This window comes from Euprymna scolopes, chromosome 5 (assembly GCF_053919585.1).
Source record: "Euprymna scolopes isolate OS-2025 chromosome 5, ASM5391958v1, whole genome shotgun sequence".
NCBI classification, from domain to species: Eukaryota; Metazoa; Mollusca; class Cephalopoda; order Sepiida; family Sepiolidae; genus Euprymna; species Euprymna scolopes.
Window position 1 is genome coordinate 145,254,521 of NC_136486.1, and position 19,031 is coordinate 145,273,551.

The following is a 19,031-nucleotide window of genomic DNA, read 5'->3' on the forward strand; positions in this document are numbered from 1 at the left end:
TTCCGGATAAACTCGTTAACCCTCATCCTCTATTGGTCTATAGATCTTGAAAAGTTGTATCTTTTTAGTACATAAAAACTCACTCAAAGTAACTTGAGTGTCGATCCTGATATGTAGAATACTACTTTAAATGCGGGCGTTACTGGGCGATCGATAAAAACCATATTTTTAATGAGCTATCGCTTATAAGCATTTGATCTTATTGATCTAGTTAGATTCGATTGAAATAATTGCGTTCTGTTCTCTTTGACACGCAAGTCGGAACAAGCAACTTTTGTGCAACGCCATTAAGTTACTAAGTTTTAATAAAAATCTCTTTTACGGCACGTATCATTTCCATAAGGAAGACAATGCGCACTTTAGGGTTCATTTTCATCAACGGCCGGTGTAGCTTTTCAATTGCCACCCTTAGAAAAAAAAAGCGAACCTGAAAATAATGTTTTCCTGTTTTGATAGGTTATCGATCTTGAATACAATAGTCGCGTATATTTTATGAGACAAACTACCAATTGTAAAGGCGTAAATAAAGTTAGTAATCAAGTGTTAGTGTCGAAATCAGGAATCGAAAAAGTCGTAAGGGTATCGGAATAATAAATTTATGCCTATTTTCCAATACCAAAAACCATTCTTTTAGTTGTGTTGTTTGTGTTTGTTTCTATTTAAAGCTTACTTTTCCTTGGCTCGGATTAATGATTAAATGAATTATTGATTCTAAACTACCAGTTAAAATAAAAGTTATAGATAACCCCCACAACTCAATATTTAGAAATTTAAAAAGAAGCGGAATTGATAATTTGTATCGTAGTAAGGAATTTAGAACAGAATCGGATATTGTATCCGTAAAAATATACTAATTGCCCCATCGATACAAGGTTCATACAGTATTCATTCAATTTCACATGCGTGGAAGAGGCTGCAGGCTATAAAAGAGATCATCCGTTCATTTTTATAAAATCTATGAACCGGTTATTTTTCCAGCTTGAGATATATTAGGTTGAGAAAAACGTTTTTGCGGAATTTTTAATTTTCATTTCAAATGATGTATTTCCTAATAAGTTTTCGTTATAATACATTTACTTTATAGATCATTTTAAAGAGAGGTTTGTTTTTTTTGCTCTATCTAATCTTTTAAATTACTAATGCTTTAAAACAATTATGTCTTCTTTTCAGAACGTTGAATACAAGATGGAAAAAAGTAAATTCGCACAATTTTCTTATTTTAATTTTTTTTTTTTACATGGGGGTCATCACTTATTAAGGCCCGAAGGCCACTCAGGGATAAGGGTTATTGCGTGTACAGTAATCAATGAGATAGTATTGTAGTAATCATTATTATTGGGGGTTTTGATAGAGTGTCTTACTTAAGGGGGCAGTTTGCCAGGAGTTTGTTTATGTTGGACTTGAAGACGTCCAAGTTGTAGTCAGTTGGGAAACAGACAAGCGGCAGAGAGTTCCACTGGCGAGCAGTTCTAAGAAAGAAGCTTTGCTCATGGAATCTGTTTGGATTTAGGCACAGATAAAGAGTGCGGAAAATTATTGACAGTAGTTTCAGCCAAACGGGTGTTTCTCGTGAAAGATTGGCGATGGGGTACGAGGGATTGGAGCTCGGACGAGCACCTGCCATGGAAATAACGATAAAACAAAGACAGGCTCGCAACGTCTCTTCTGTGGGAGAGAGGTTGCAGGGAAGAGAAAAGGGCACGAAGTCTATTTGTACTCTGTCAAGGCAGGATAGGCTGTTCTTAGCAGCTCCTGCCCAGATGTGGCAGCAGTACTCCATCTTTGGACGTACTTGGCTTTTATACAGATTGAGAATCGCATCAGTAGTGAGATATCTTGTGGAGCGGTAGAAGAATCCCACCATTTTCCCATCGTCCCTGGCAACAGATTTGATGTACGTGTTCCATTTCAGATCAGGAGTAAAGGTCAAGCCCAGAAGCTTGTCAAAACATGGAGCCTCCACACGACGAGAGCCATCCATTTCAATTAATGCCAGATGGGGATCGGATCGTTGATGATGTAAAGATAGAAGCTTGGTTTTGGATGCATTAAAAGTGACCAGCCACCTCTTCCCCCATTGTACCACGCGCTCAATATCAGAGGAGAGAGAATTAGAGAGAACTTTGTCATTTACGGTCTTTGATGTGTTACCATAGATGGTCGTGTCATCAGCATAGATGTCAACGAATGATTTAAGTATGTGTTTTGGGAGATCATTGATGTAGAATTTAAGCTAGGTCGAAAAGCTACTGCAAGAACTCGTAATATCAACGAAGCGGTTTACCCAGGAACCACAGCACCATGGTGGCTTAAGCAATTTCGTTGCGGCGACGAGAGTCTTGAAGATGTTGAGCGTAGTGGTCGGCCATCGATTGTAACAACGATCAATTAATCGAAGCCAATCAACCTATCAGTTACCAGCTACAACTTTATTTAAGCATCTCGTCACTTTCTGTGTTAGAAATGGTTAAAAAACATAAGCGATCTCAAAAAACGCTTTCAGTGACTTCATCGCCACCAGAACGCAAGATGTTTACGTTACTGGCATTAAATACATTGTTTTGCGTTGGCGAAGGTGTGTGGATTCTGATGGGGCTTATTTCCATCAATAAATATTTGTTTGAGTCTAGACATGTTCATCTGAATTTAACAGTTAAAAGCCTCAATAACTTTCTAGTCAATCTGATAAAAGCAAATTATATTCAATGTATTCTTCATAGTACACTAGTATGAATGGATGTTCCTTATTTTGATAAGCTTTCGGGATTGGCTTTCACTTTAAATCCGGTCCTGGATATTACCTTAAACTATATCCAGTGGTGAGGCCCCAGCTTGCGGGCTTTGGGGAATGTGGAGCCACACTTTAATTGCCATTGCTCCCAGGTCCACTCTGACCCGGAGTGGTAGTACCTGTTAGGGTCCCAACTGTGGGTTAAATAGAAACCAACTTGAAAACAAATATATTCTATAAAAAATTTCTCTTAAATCTTTGGATTTGGCATTAAATAACCTGAAAAGGGTTGATATGCCGTGAAACAAAAACCAACCAACCAACCACTTTAAATCTAAAATTGAAGACTTGGATCCTATTTGTTGCTAAAAAATGCTTAAAAAATTTTGAATCACCCCATCGATCCAGAAAGCACCCGTATATTGATGCAATCCTTTTTCTGGACGAAAGTAAGATGCGTTTTACGTGACTGACTGACCAGTAAAATAAAAAAAAACATATTTTAAAAGTGTTGCCGTTAATTAGCATTTGATCTTATTGATCTGGTGCGATTCGATCGTAATAATTGCGTTCTGTCCTCGTTGACACGCCTGTTGTAACCAGTAACTTCTTGTACAACGCCATTAAGTTACTAAGTTTACAAAAAGCTCTCTTTTACGGCACGTATCACTTCCATAAGGAAAACAATGCGTACTTTAGGATTCATTTTCATCAACGGCCGGTGTAGTTTTTCAATTGTCATCCTTAGAAAAAAGTTCCACATCAAAACGAACGTGAAAAGTACTTTTATTTCGATTAGTTATCGATCTCAAAGACAATATCTTCATACATTTATTTTCATAGATTACAAACTATAAAGCGTAAGCAACTTAGTAGATTATGGACTTTAAAATTACGTATTCTGCGCTTGTTTTATGGGATTTTAGTTTATACTAACAGTTTCGCCCGGCTTTGCCCGGGCCCTATGTACTGTTCATAAGATTATGTGCATATGTATATATTAAAAAGTGTAAATATGTAAAGTAATACCTTTCTGTATAATAGTTTTCCTTAACTACCATAGAGAAAAGAAAGACAGACATTTTCACTTTTATAGATGTATAGATGTATAGATAGATAGATAGATAGATTGGATGCAATATATAGTAATGATTTAAAAAGTATATAAAAATACTCATGCGCCACCACCGAGAATCGAAACAAAAACGTTCAGCTTACCATATTTTGCCTCTGCTGTCAATGACTGTGCTACGAAAACATGTTTACTGCAAGGCTAAAAATTAAAACATGAACCAATAGCTACTAAGTTATGCATTCATAATGCCGGCTTTCGGCCTTCACCTAGTAAATTTAATTTTTTTTAATTTTCACAGTTTTGCACTGATTTTTCCGGGCTAAAACTCAAATATAAAGTTTTGCAAGGATTCAAATACCTTATGTATGAAGTTTTATGTCTGTAGATCAAAAACTCTAGGAGGAGTTTGGTAGGCAAAATTTGTTAAACAAAAATATATACGTATACATAAATATATATGGAAACAAATATTATGCAAGTATAAATCATGTAGAATATCTACATGAATATAATTACACGTAATAGTTAACTAAAGATGATTATTCCATTAGAAAACCGAAGCAACTAATAGGGAATTAATTAAAATGAATGTTTAAAAGAATATGCAAATTAGCTAGATCGTTTACTAGTGAATGCAATTCCACGCCCCATATACAATAAAATTGTATTTTCTCTTTAAATAGATAGACAAAGGGATTTTAATATGACTATCAATACGCACAAAAGAAAAACGAATTTATAGGAGTATAGATAGAAGATAGACTAGCAGGATTATCTGGCAAAGATAATATAGATAATATATTACAAGAAATGTTAAAATGTGTGTGGCATTTATCTTTAAACACCCTCTCTTTCTGTCTGTCTCTCTTTCTAGCTATCACTATCTCTCTCTTTCTCTCTCTGTCATATATCTATACTCCTATAAATTTGTTTTTTTTTTGTATTGATATGCATATTAAAAACACTTTTTCTATTTATTTAGTTATTTATTTGCTTCCCCACTGAGCAAATTAGGCACAAGGCTGTTTTTTTAATGTGGAGAGTGAGGGGAGGAGGACCAGTTTCCCCGAGAGGGATCTGGATAGTGACAATTGGTATGAAGGGTTTCACTTACATTGACCAAAGCTAATTGCTCAAGAGCAATAGTCTGATATGTTGGGTCGCTCCCACATATGGTCTTTGATTGCAGTATCTGCTGGAACAAATACTACACTTTGATTACAGAAAAAAAAAGATCTTGCCTCGAAGACCAAGAAGAAAAAAGGTGAGGCTTTTTTACTATTTATTTAAAAAGGAAAGTCATCTCTACTATATATGGGTCTGGAATTGCATTTATCTGCAAAAGACCTAGCTTATTTGCATATTCTTTTAAAGGTTCGTTTTAATTAATTCTCTTTTAGTATTTTTAGGTTTCCTTATGGGATGAACATCTTTAGTTTGCTATTACATGCAATTATATTCATGCAGCTATTCTACATGATTTATACTTGCGTAATATTGGCTTAAAAAGTTTATAGTAAACACAAACCTCTTTCTTTATATACTTCTTTTTGCGTATATATATTTGTTCAAAACATTTTGCCTACCAAATTTCTAACGATCCATGTGGATTATGCTTGCATGAACCTTTAAAAAAACAACATCAATTAAAAGTAGAAAAGAAATAGCGAACAACAGTGTGTACATGATAAACTTTACTCTAGGATTAATACAATGAATAATTTTAAAGATAAAACTTACTATCCAAAATATAAAACAAAACACAAAAATAACGTATCTAACTACATCTAGGTTGAAAGTAGGTCAGCTTTCTATACACAAAAGAATATAACTAACTATTTCCCATAAAAACACACAAAGTGAAAGCGTGAACCTGAGGTCAATTGTACCTTTGTCCTGTAAGTGGCCGAACATTGGCTGATTGGGATGGACCCTAAGAAGCTGATTGGTTAACTAGCAGATTCAATATCATGTGTTTATATGAAAATGTGCGATAACCACAACACTTCGCATAAGCCTGGCGAATTCTCACGAGGATAAAACGCAGAATATTCTGTGCAGCTTAATTGCCATATATATTTCCATAACTTACTATATATATATATATATATATATATATATATATATATATATATATATGTGTGTGTGTGTGTGTGTGTGTGTGTGTGTGTGTGAGTGTCATTTATTTGTTTTTGTTTGCGATAACTTTGGAATAAATTCAATTATTTATACGAAAGTGCATTTTTAATTAAATGCGAGTTGGGAATAATTTTCCCTTTGACTAATTTGGTATCCCCCCCCCCAAATTGGAAGCAGCATATTTATTGTTTTTAACATATAATTATCCACTGGCACGTGTATCGTCGTCTACGACTCATCAGAGTGGCTGTATATAACGAGATTCGAAATCTGGGCCTAAACCTCTACCACCGGACTATATATATATATATATATATATATATATATATATATATATATATATATATATATATATATCTTTGTGTGTGTATATATATATATATATATATATATATATATATATATATATATATATATATATATTAGAACAACCATAGAAGATGAACGAAACACCAATAAAAAAGGAATACGCTCATAAAAACTGATCACAAATATATTTTACCATAAAATCATCCCTTCTCAATGGCAGGGGGGCGGGAGTAACTCAAGGCTAACCGTTATTGGGTGCCGTAATGGTGGAAATTTGATACATTCATTTATTTTAGAGGGCGACTCATCAAGAACCTTTTTAGCTTGGACATGAAAACGACTATAGTCAGCAGGAAATAACTTACGGGGAGGGATTAATCAAGCACCTGCTTTGAAAAATGGCAGCAGAGAGAAGAAAAGAACATCGCCCACCAATTTTCGAAGTCTGTTTTGTATGCTGCCGAGGTTTTGCAAAAAGATGTATTATAATCTCAGCAGAAAAAAACAGACACAGAAAAAAATGATTTTGATTATTTTCTTAAATATTTTTTTAACGCTGTTAGGTTTTCTAAAATTTTAAATTAACCTAATGATCTTGTAATTTATAATTCGACATTGATCTCTTTCGGAATCATTTTATTGATTTTTTTCAGATTTATTTTTATTTGCTTTTGTTTTGTTTGGGTTTATTTTTTCTTTTCTTTCTTCAGAGTCATTGTTAAATATTTGTCTTGAGATGAAGGAAAAGTAATTGCCTGATTCCTGTTATTTCTGTGGCGAACTTTTACTGAAGGTGAGAATTTGGTTTAATAGCAAAAGTAATCAAAAAAATCTTTAATAATACAGTCGAACACAATCATTACAGAATTATTCGTCTTTAACCAAAAACAAAAAACCTTAACTCCATTTAATTTTTCTTTTAATTTTAAACTATTGATATTAAATGTATAAAAATTTGGTTTTTCTTAATCACAAAAAACTCAAAAGATCACCATCTTAACAATAACCGCAGAAAATTAAACAGCATAGGAAATGAAAAACACAGAAAAATAAATAAAAATAACAAAAATCTGCGAAGTAACCGCCGACACAAAATTATATCTACGTCTATTGTTTAATATGCACAGCTACATAACACCTCATGACTAAATAATTAGGATTAAAAAATAATAAATAAAAAGACAATTAATAATAATAAATTATTATATCAAAAAGGATACAAACCAATTGAATCAATACATCAAACAGGCATATAATCGAACATTAAATATTTTTATATTAAAAAAGAAAAGAGAGTAAGGCGAAAGGTGGAAAAGAGCAATAGAAACAAATAAAGATCAACACAACAAAATCATTAGTTATCCCCCTTTAATCGAAAAAAGAGAAAAAGAAAAAAGTACAACATGCCACCCTTCTTTAATTTTAGAAAATCTTAAACTATCTAATAATATATATAAAAAGGTACCTCTCCTTAATTTAAAAAAAAATCAAAACACATAAAAGGCACTGCAGAAAAAACAAGACAGGAAAACAAGACAGACTGTAATAAAAATTGAATAGAATTTACGAATAAAGTATATATCCTAATATTAAGTAATTAAGGTTAAAGAGTAATCAAAAATTATTAATAATATTGAATACCAAAACAAACAAAAGGAAAATAAAATGAAAACACCCTATGATCCGAACGACAGAAAAACAAAACAGCAAAAACTAAACGAATAAAGACGAGCTAATCATACAAAGATAAGCAGTAAAAGCTAAATATTAATATTTTAAAAAAATGCAAATAACAAAATGTAACAACATGTGTCTGATATTAATAAATTATGCATCTGAAACAGATGAAGTTATTTCTAAGTTTTGATAACCTGCTCCATCTAAAAGAAAACTTGTCATGCACATTGGAAAGACGAACACATATCTGACGAAAACGAGTCATCCCGAAACATAGCATCATGGACACACACCCTTACCGCCTGATCCAAGTAAGAACGTCCTGCATATAACATTGTATATAAAAAACATATGTAGAGGTGTGGTTGGAGATTGCGCAAAACTCTCACACGCCGGCACCATTACAGTCTGTCAATCCATAGTCTGTCAAGACTGAAGGAAGCCACCATGTATGTATTTATTTATGAATGTATGCCTGCAGTGAATGGGTCACTATAGCCGTGATAAAGGCAGCTCATACAAGAGAAGGAAAAATCTGCCAAACGCTCTCTCTGATGATGATCCTCATCACCAGACTGTTCTGTTATCAGTTCCAAGCTAACTTTCCTTTTTCTCCAAATTATATCTGCACTATTAACTAAACTCTGAAAATGGCTTTTTCTCTGCAGTATGCATTATTTCTTAACCAGTCTAAACTTAGTACCTGACCAAAATTGTATTACTCTTAACCAGTTTTTTAAATGGGTTCTTCCAAATCTAAATTAATACAAAAAAACGACCTCACAAATTGAAAATTCCATTACGGTATCTTACTTATAAGGTAAAGCTCGAATGCTCGAATCGTTCTCTATCGAGGTTAGATAAAGCCAAAAAATATCCACGCATAAATATGGGAGGGGAGACGATTTTCAAATACCATCCTAAATTGGGAATGGCATAACGGACTTATATAAGTAGATATTAATAAGTCCTTCTTACCTTTTTTTTTTTAATGGAGAGTAGATAATACACTGTGGTTGTGTTATCGGCAGCTCCAGTAACTCTCGCTTCTCCTTTTTTGTCTCTCAGTCCTCATTTCCAATGAGTGATTGTTTTGACAAAGAGTGAAGAAAAAACTGTTTTCCAGGTCGGTAGTACTCGTGAACAGTAGCCTGATATATCGGAAAATTTTCGGTTCCTATGTCTATCCTTGTGGCCACGTCACTAGTAAGGGTGCTGGAGGTAAACGTTTCATCTGAGCTGACCTTACCCGCTTGATATTCAGGGACACGAACCTTGGATTAACCACTAAGGAGGCTGTCCTATCAGCAGGTGTAAAGTACTGGGGCTGCTGTATTGCCATTTGGTGAATGGATTCTGGACCATGTAGTAGTTTCTGGTGGGCCTCTCGATGCCATACTAGTGGGTAATTGTTACGGCTTTACCTTATCATGTGCTACGAAAAAAAAAAAAAGAAAAAATTTCCTGTCTTTCTCTCTCTTACTTTCCCTCTCTGTCCTACTCTAATCAAGTCCGTGGACCTGTTCCACAAACCCCAAAAACTAAAAAAAAAAAAAAAAAAACACGAATAAACCTAGAATCCCATCCTCCAACGTAGACCCCTATTACCATGTCTCCTTCTCCAACATCAGGGGTCTACGTTCCAACCTTCCAATTACAGGAGACGAAACCGGACTTACTCTTTCTTAGCGAAACTGGCATAGGGCCGACCACTTCCCTAGATGAGTTCATAATAAAAGGATATTTTAACTTAACATCTAAATCTGACCCCCAAGATCGCCATGAACACAGAATATGCGCCTACATTAAAGATGTATTTCCGTGTTGGAGAGATATCTCAAGAGAAGACACTAATTTACCTTATATGTGCTTCCGGGTTGCACTTGCTTACACCACCGCATTTATATTTGCCCTCTATCGCCCCCACAACAACGGGATTATTTTTTTAAGAGTATACTGAGAAAATTGACCTCATCCTGTCTGCTCATCCTTCGGCTAACATTCATATTTGCGGTGACTTCATTGTCCATAATGTGGAATGGCTGCCCACTCAAATAAGACAGATGATGAGGGGAGGTTCTGTCATGATTTTGGAATTGCATATGACCTCACTCAGATTGTCCACGAACTCACCCGTGTCCGATACTACCGGTCAGTATGCAAGCCGTCTAGACCTTTTTCTCACAACTTCTCACAGCTATGTTCATGTTCCGTTTTATCTCTCCTGGGATCCTCCGACCAATCCGTCGTATCAGTTAAGATAAAAATTAAATACAATAAGTCTTCAGATGTATCTCTCCACCGTACTGTATATCAATACTCTATGGCTGACTGGGATAGCTTCCGTACATTCATATATGATCTACCTCTGCATTCCAGGTTTAAAAAGGATGTGTCTTTTATAGTATCAGACCTGACCGAATGCTATGTAGGCATAGATCGATTCATGCCATCTAAAAAATTCTAACAAAACCTAACAGCCAGCCATGGTTCTCCCCTGAATGTGCTGCTGCCATTGCGCACAGAAATCACTTTTTCTATAGCTACCAACGTAATAGATGTACTGGGACTAAAGCTGCTGTCAGGACTGCCAGCAACCACTGTAAAAGAATAATAAAAAATGAAAGAGAGCAATATACTCAGTCCGTCAAATCCAAAGTAGCTGATCAGCGGCTTCATTCCCACCAGTTTTGGCAAATAGCAAACAGGATCCTGAACAGAAGCGTGCGTTCTATCCCAACCATCGTCAATAGACCTGAGATCATCTCATCAGCATCAGACAAAGCCAAATTATTTACCAAGAACTTTGCAGCTAACTCTACCCTCTGCGACGAAGGTCATCAACTCCCCGTATTTCCTCCTACAACAGACAACACATTATTCAACATACAAATATCTGTGCGTGATGTCGCCAAACTAATCAAGAACCTTTATTTCAGTAAAGCAACTGGCCCTGACGGCATTCCAATTATAGTGTTGAAAAAGCTTAGGAAATAATGAAATCCTGAGGATCACTAAGAGAAAGTCGTAGCATATGAACTTGCCCCCGTACTTACAAAACTGTTTAAGCGTTTCTTAAGGAGAAGTGCTTTCCAACGCCCTGGGAAAAATCGTCAGAACTCAGGTGATAAGGCATCTACCTCTCAGTACGGACCAATAAGTCCCTTGTGTGTCATGAGTAAGTTACTGGAATCCATATTAAATAGAGAAATAGTCAACCACCTCAGCAGAAATAACCTCCTTAGTGACACGCAATATGGTTTCCGTTCTGCAAGATCTACAGCTGATGTGCTAACAGTTATATCCCATAGGAGTAGCGAATCTCTCGACCAAGGCTTCCTTTCTAGGGCAATTGCTCTTGACATATCAGAGGCATTCGATAAGGGCCTACTTCACAAGATTTCCAGCTACGGTATAACTGGAAATGTTTTCTCTATTATTAAATCATTTCTCTCAGATAGGCTCATAAAAGTAGTGATTGATCGGCAGCAATCAGAGGCCCACACTATTAATGCTGGAGTCCCCCTTGGGTCCATCCTAGGCTCAACTCTCTTCGTGATCTACATCAATGATCTCACAAAACATCATTCTAAATCATACTAAATCATTCTAAAAAATCGTTTTAAGATCATTCGTTGACATCTATGCTGATGACACGACCATCTATGGCAAAGGCCGTAAATGACAAAGCTCTCTCTGATTCCCTCTCCTCTGATCTTGAGCGCATAGTACAAGTGGGGGAAGAAGTGGCTGGTTACCTTTAATACATCTAAAACCAAGTTCCTATCTTTACATCATCAACGCTCTGATCCTCATCTAGCATCAATTGAAATGGATGGCTCTCATCTTGGGATGGCTTTATGTTTTGACAAGCTCCTAGGTTTGACCTTTACTCCTGATCTGAAATGGAACACGTATATTAAGTCTGTTGCCCGGGTCGCTGAGAAAATGGTGGGATCCTTCTACCGCTCCACAAGATATCTCACTACTGATGCAATTCGCTATCTGTATAAAAGCCAAGTACGTCCAAAGATGAAGTACTGCTGCCACATCTGGGCAGAAGCTGCTAAAAACAGCCTATTCTACCTTGACAAAGTACAAAATAGACTTCGTGGCTTAGTGAGGGATGCACTTTTCTCTTCACTGCAGCCTCTCTCCCACAGAAGGGACATTGCGAGCCTGTCTATGTTTTTATTGTTATTTTCATGGCAAGTGCTCGTCCGAGCTCCAATCTCTGGTCCCCTCTTGCCAATCTTTCACGATAAACACCCGTCTAGCTAAAACCACTGTCAGTAATTTCCCCACTCTTTATCTGTGCTTAAATCAAAACGTAGATTTCATGAACAAAGCTTATTTTTTAGAAGTTCACGCCTGTGGAATTCTTTTCCGTTTACCTGTTTCCCACCTGACTACAACTTGGACGTCTTCGTCCAACATAAACAAATTCCTGATTAATCGCCCCCTTAAGTAAGACACTTTATCAAATCCCCAATACCAACTATTACTACGATATTATCCCATTGATTATTGTACACACAATAACCCTTATCCCCGAGGGGCTTCCGGGCTTTGATAAGTGGTGAGCGCCCATATAAAAGAAAACGGGCAGATAGTGTCTTCTGGGTTGTGTGAATACAACCTATCTAAAAGAAGGTAAATTTTGACTGAATATCTGAAAGTCTGATGTGGGCCAGCCATTGGACCCATCATACCTCACTCAAAAAGTAGATTACGTCACGCGCAGATACTTTTCATTTTCTGTTTTTCTGTTTATTTTGCCTTTGAGCACAAAAGCTGAAAAATCTCCGAGAGGCGGGCGGTCACACTCGAAATCGAGTGGACAATCAGCATATATGTAGGAATGTGTGTATGTGTATGTGTATGTGTATGTGTGTGTGTGTGTGTGTGTGTGTGTGTGTGTGTGTGTGTGTGTGTGTGTGTGTGTGTGTGTGTGTGTGTGTGTGTGGATATAGGAAATATCAAATAATGACTACTTAAAATTATAACCAAAGTAATAAAATCAACGAGAATAAGTTTGTTTACCGTTTCTATGGATTCTTCATAACAATTGACCCTTTTTATCCCGATTAACAATTGCCACGGCAACTAATGTTTTTTTAACAATCGGAAGTTGCAACGACTGCATTGTTTAGATACGGATATTTCAGTTTTTACATGCGTCTTCAGTTAGAAAATCGATTTGTCACGCTTTTATATGCAAACAATAAGTTTCATCACGAAACATGCATATTTAATGAACATTAAATATAGAAAAGAATATGAATTCGTTAGTCACGTTTCAGCTTTAAAAGGCATGTTCAACGATAAAATCCAATATAAAATAGATATATCTCTAAAAGACAATCTGTCTCTCTCTCTATATGTCTGTCACATCTGTTTGAAATAGCGTGTTCGTTAACGGCGCATATTGAATGGACGTATCTCTAGAAGAATACCTGTTTTTGATTGTTCTGTCACATTTGAGTTTTGAGTAGCATGTTCATCGCTAAAGATGTATATTAAATGAACATATCTACAGAAAAGAATATGCGCATTGATTTGTCTGTCCCATCTAAATTGGAAATAAAGGCGATTTTTTCATGTAATAGTTACTGTGGCTCTTGTATGTATGCCTCTATCAAAATAATCAGGAAAATCAGGAAAAGCTTAAGAAATTACTGAATTCGAACGAAACGGGCGCATATATTCCTATTCCTAAACCACATATCAAGAATCAGCTTCATGCGTGAGCATAGTCGCATTATATATATATATATATATATATATATATATATATATATATATATATATAAAGGCGGCAAAAAGGAAGTTCGCGTTTGTATTTTTTTTAAACTGCAAATTTAAGCTAAATTTAATGTAGCTGTTTAAAGAAACTATACCTCATTTGATTGGGATTTTTATTCTTCTATAAATTTACCTGTTTATATTTGACTTTTAATTGAAATACTCTAGTGTTCACGACAATTTTTAAAAATTACTTCAAAATGAGGAGACAAAAAGAAAGTCCGCACAATGGAAAATTGTTATTTAAATATAACTTTAGGACATCAATGCGACACAAATACAACAGGAACACAATGAACTAGTTAATATTTAATAGAATAGCCCTTCTGAACTTTGACAGCCTGCAATCTTTTAGGAATTTCTTGAATTAGACTGCAGCAATACTCCGGGGAAGGGGCATCCCACTTTTCTTTAATTTTTGTCCAAAGTTCTTCAATATTAGAAATTTTATCATTGCGTAGTTGTTGCTTGATGTAATGCCATACGTTTTCGATAGGATTGAGGTCTGGAGATTGTGCAGGCCAATCCAAACACAGAATATCATGCTCTTCTAGGAACCTCTTGACATTGCCAGCTGTATAGAATGGGAGTATTATCCTTCATGAAGATGAGATTATCATCCAAATTCCGACCAAAGTAGGGTAGAAAATGCTGAGTCAACATATTAATGTACTTGATCGAATTAATTCAACCTTGCAAGTGAACTATAGGCCCTGGACCATTGGTACTGGTAATGCCCTACACCAAAACTGAATCTCCACCACCTTGCAGTGTTGAAATTGATCACCTAGGATTAAATTCTTCGTATTTCCTTCGACGGACGTACTGCCAACCATCACTGAACTTGTTTTCGTTGCACTTTTGACCAATATAAAGAGTTATGATCTTCATTGCATCTGACGAAGTCCAGACGGCGCTTTCTGTTCTTTACAGAAATCATTGGCTTGTGTCTTGCAACATATCCTCGCAAATAAAATTCGTTTAATCTGTTCTTGACAGTAGACAGATAGCACTTTAAACAAGATTGCACCGTTGTTGGATTTCAAATCTGTTTCTTATGCTGTGGATCTTGATAGCATTGTGTTCCCTGTTAGAAGTAACTCTAGTACGACTAGATTTAGAGGACATCACGAACACTGCCGGTGTTTTGATGCTTGTGCACCATCATATTTCATCAATTGGCTAAACCAGAAAGGTGGAGATTAATGAACTCCTGAGGATCACTAAGAGAAAGTCGTAGCATATGGACTAAATGTTACTTGTATGACCTGGAATAACAACAATTACGATAAGAGATGCTTTGTTGCCTGTTGGTGGATATTTTTAAAAAATTTAGGGGCGATAATTTAAGTTTGATTTAAGCGAATTTCTTTTTCCCTCCTCAATTTGAAGTTATTTTTTTTAAATTGGCATGAACACTAGAATATTTCAATTAAATATCAAATATAAACAGTTGAAATTATAGAAGAATAAAAGGTGAATCAAATTAGGCATAGGTTGTTTAAACAGTTAAATTAAATTGAGCTTGAATTTTCAGTTTTTGAAAAAATTACATGTGCGGATTTTTTTTTTGCTGGCACTATATATATATATATATATATATATATATATATATATATATATATATATATGCGTGCGTGCGTGTGTGTGTGTGTGTGTGTGTGTGTGTGTGTGTGAAAGGAATTTAATTTTTGCAAATTACAATGTACAAAAACGATTCTTCGAGCAAGGGATACAAAACAACGGTGATTATTTCCTTATTCCATTACGTTTCAAAGTAACTGGACCATTTGTATCGGATTTATAACCGACGGTACCGATGCTTTTCTGACCTTCTGTAAAAAATTTTAAATAAATAGTATGCATTATATTTAATTCTTCTTTACTTCCAGAACACGTGGAAATTCTATGGTAGTTGCAAATTTTTAAAACACATTGTAAATAAAATAAATAAAAAATAAAATAAACCAAATAACGACGAATCTGAAACATTTTTAGCAAATTCTTTAACCCTTACAAACTAAATATAATTGACTTTAAAAATTTAGATTTTTCAATGAAAATTGAACACACACCACTTTTTTTCTGAATATTTTTTTGTAAAATTATTAAGAAATATATGCACATTTTTTTTAAATAAAAAAAACTATAATAAAAAAAAAGTACAGTTATCTCTCAATATGATTTAAAAAAAATTATAACATAAAGTAGCAAATAAAAAGACTCCTTAAACATACACCCAATAACAATGAATACACCCCACTAAATAGTTGGTCCATTCTGTGTCCAATAGAATACACCACACACCACTGACCCTAAATTTAAATACCTCCTCAAAACAAAAATCCAAACCACATCCATTTTTAGCAATTATATTAATGCAATGATACTTAGCTATGATTAAAACCCATGTACATATTCTGTCCGCCTTTACTGAAATGTAATATCTTCAAAAAGGACATCACTAAATCAATAAATCAATGAAAATATTGATGTTGTTGGGGAATTATATCGAATTCTAAGATAATGGAGGGGCGTATTACATAAAGTACAATGTAAAAAGGTGTATAGGGTTCCTATCATAGTCTTAAATAATGTAGGTAGTTTAGGTTTTAAGACTCAAGAGGGGTATAGGGTAGATGGGTGGTGATCATATTTGATCCGTATGTAAGATGTATAGAATCTAGACAGGGTTTTTTTTATCGATACATGCAGCCGAGACGACAACAGCACTTTCCCCTAACAACATCAATATTTTCATTGATTTATTTCGTTCCTGATGAATCTTACGTAGACGTCACATCCCCATTATGTTACCTACCATCTTCTTTACTGTTCTGATGAGAAGCATTAGTCTTCGAAATGCCTTGGTATAAAGAGTCCCCTCTATTCCCCAACTAAATGCTTGTATACCTTTATTAAATAAATGAGCCATTCTATATTCATTAATATATAGTTTTTGTGACTTCATTTTCCACTCTTATTTTTTTCATATCTATATATGTGTGTGTGTGTTCGTATATATATATATATATATATATATATATATATATATATATATATATATATATATATATATATATATATACAGTGTGTGCATAACAGAAACTTCAATAGATGCTGAACCTAACTCATGAAAGAACAAATTCCGGCTTCACTCTTCAATATATTCCTTTTATAGCGTAATACTTTCATTCCAACTCTCTGACAATTCAATGACATTTTTGTATAACAATCTATTTTTTACCTAAAAATAAACCTCTGTATCTGATGCCATCTTTTATTGCTACAAAATCCCTTTCCTTGACACATTTTAGTAGTTCTGCAAACTGTCAGTGGTAGCTGAGTGGGTGAAGAAAAAATTCGGAATACAATTAAGGTCTTGCGTGTGTTTCTCGATCGGGGACATAAAATATTTTTTTAGCAAATTCTTTAACCCTTACAAACTAAATATAATTGTATTAATGCATATATCATTATATGTGTGTATATTTATTTATATGTGTGCATATATCATTATATGTGGATATATTTCATTATATGTGTGTATATATCATTATATATGTGTATATATCATTATATGTGTGTATATTTCATTATATGTGTGTATATTTCATTATATGTGTGTATATATCATTATATGTGTGTATATTTCATTATATGTGTTTATATATCATTATATATGTGTATATATCAGTTAATGAAAGACACCACAATCTACAGTAAGTAGTTGAAAAAATAAATAAATGTGGGGGGGTAGCGTGTAAACGATCCAGACAAGCAGCTTTCCTTTCACCCCGCCCCGTACCTTGAACCATATATGTATATAATATGTATATAAGCTATGTATATAATATGTATATAAGCTATGTATATAATATGTATATAAGCTTAAAGAAGCGGATTATGACATAAAGAAATCTTGTGCCGTATAATCAGGAAATTTTAGCCACAGAAGTCATTAAATTGTAAATTTAAAATGTATATTATTGTCTATATATAAACGTTTTTTCTTTTTAGTTTTTTTAGGAAATCACACAAGACAAGGCATTGAGCCACTTGATGTAAGGAGATAAAATACTATTTCAAGATCAAAAACTTGGCAACGATGTGTTAGATGGAATACATTCTTATGCTAAACAGCAATTCTTCCCTCTTTACCAGAAACATCGCAGCTCCCGAATGTGTCCATATGTTTCTCTCCTTCTTCTCCCACACACATGCATACTCGTATATACATGATGATTGCAACGTTTTGTCAGACGAGTGCCACTCCCTCAGACATTTAAAATCCATGAGCCCAAATGCCTGAGGGAGTATCTATACAAATATGATGTTACAGAGTCTTAGCTTTGTACGACAGCTAAGTCTCTCTCTCTCTCTCCCTCGGTTCAAAATGTTGAGATCCAGCAACAAGCAAGAGCAAGATAGCCAGCAACAAGTTAAACTGCAGATCAGCTTAATGCGGGTAATGATCTTCCGCTTTATGGTTTTTTTAAATCAGAGATTTGCTTCTCCTAGAAAGGTTGCCTTCACCACGGCTTACGGGAGCCCTCTCCACCCCCATACACATATACACACACACAAATATACACGGTGCTAGTTGGCCGTTGACCCAGAAAAAGAGTGCATTCACCCTTTGGAAGGTCTTGTTTTTAATCCTTCAGGGAGACTAGCCGCCCTCCTCACCAAACAAGTCTGGTGGGGGAACCAGTTTAGTCGCCGGTGACCCGACCATGAGGCAGGTAATACTGGGTTACATGGTACCAGTAGCACATGACATGACCTGACTTGTATATACATGCATACATATATGCATACATACATATATAAAATGAAAGATATAAGGGAAAAGCATTGTTTTTAAATTAGAAACCATCACATAAATTAGAAGCTCAATTTGTTGAAAATATATATATATATATATATAATGTTGAAAATAAAACCGAAAGTTAGATATATTGCAATGCTTAAACAAAGAGTTAAACAACAGCAGCATCAACAACAACAACAACAACAACAATTAAAATAATAAGAAGAAGAAGAAGAAGAAGAAGAAGAAGAAGAAGAAGAAAAATAATTCCGTATATCTTCACAGAGAAACGTTATATATAAAATAGCCTGAAATTTAAGAAATTTGCGCTGATATTTTACTATGTTTGAACAACAATAGAAATAAATTAAGTAAATAAAATTAATATAAAGAAGAACAATCTTCGTTTATTTTTAAAGACATTATATGTGTGTATATATAATTATATGTGTATATATATCATTATATGTGTGTATATATCA

General features: G+C 34.6%; 1 protein-coding gene across 1 annotated transcript in view; it reads left to right on the plus strand.

Moving 5' to 3' along the window:
* The window catches only part of LOC145276643 (chemotactile receptor for bitter tastants 1-like), a 51,706-nt gene that overhangs the window by 15,715 nt on the left and 16,960 nt on the right, over positions 1-19,031 (plus strand). Inside the window, exon 2 of the mRNA XM_080127834.1 lies at positions 17,880-17,920. Within this exon, the coding sequence (XP_079983960.1) occupies positions 17,880-17,920 (41 nt within the window). The remainder of the gene's footprint in view (positions 1-17,879; positions 17,921-19,031) is intronic.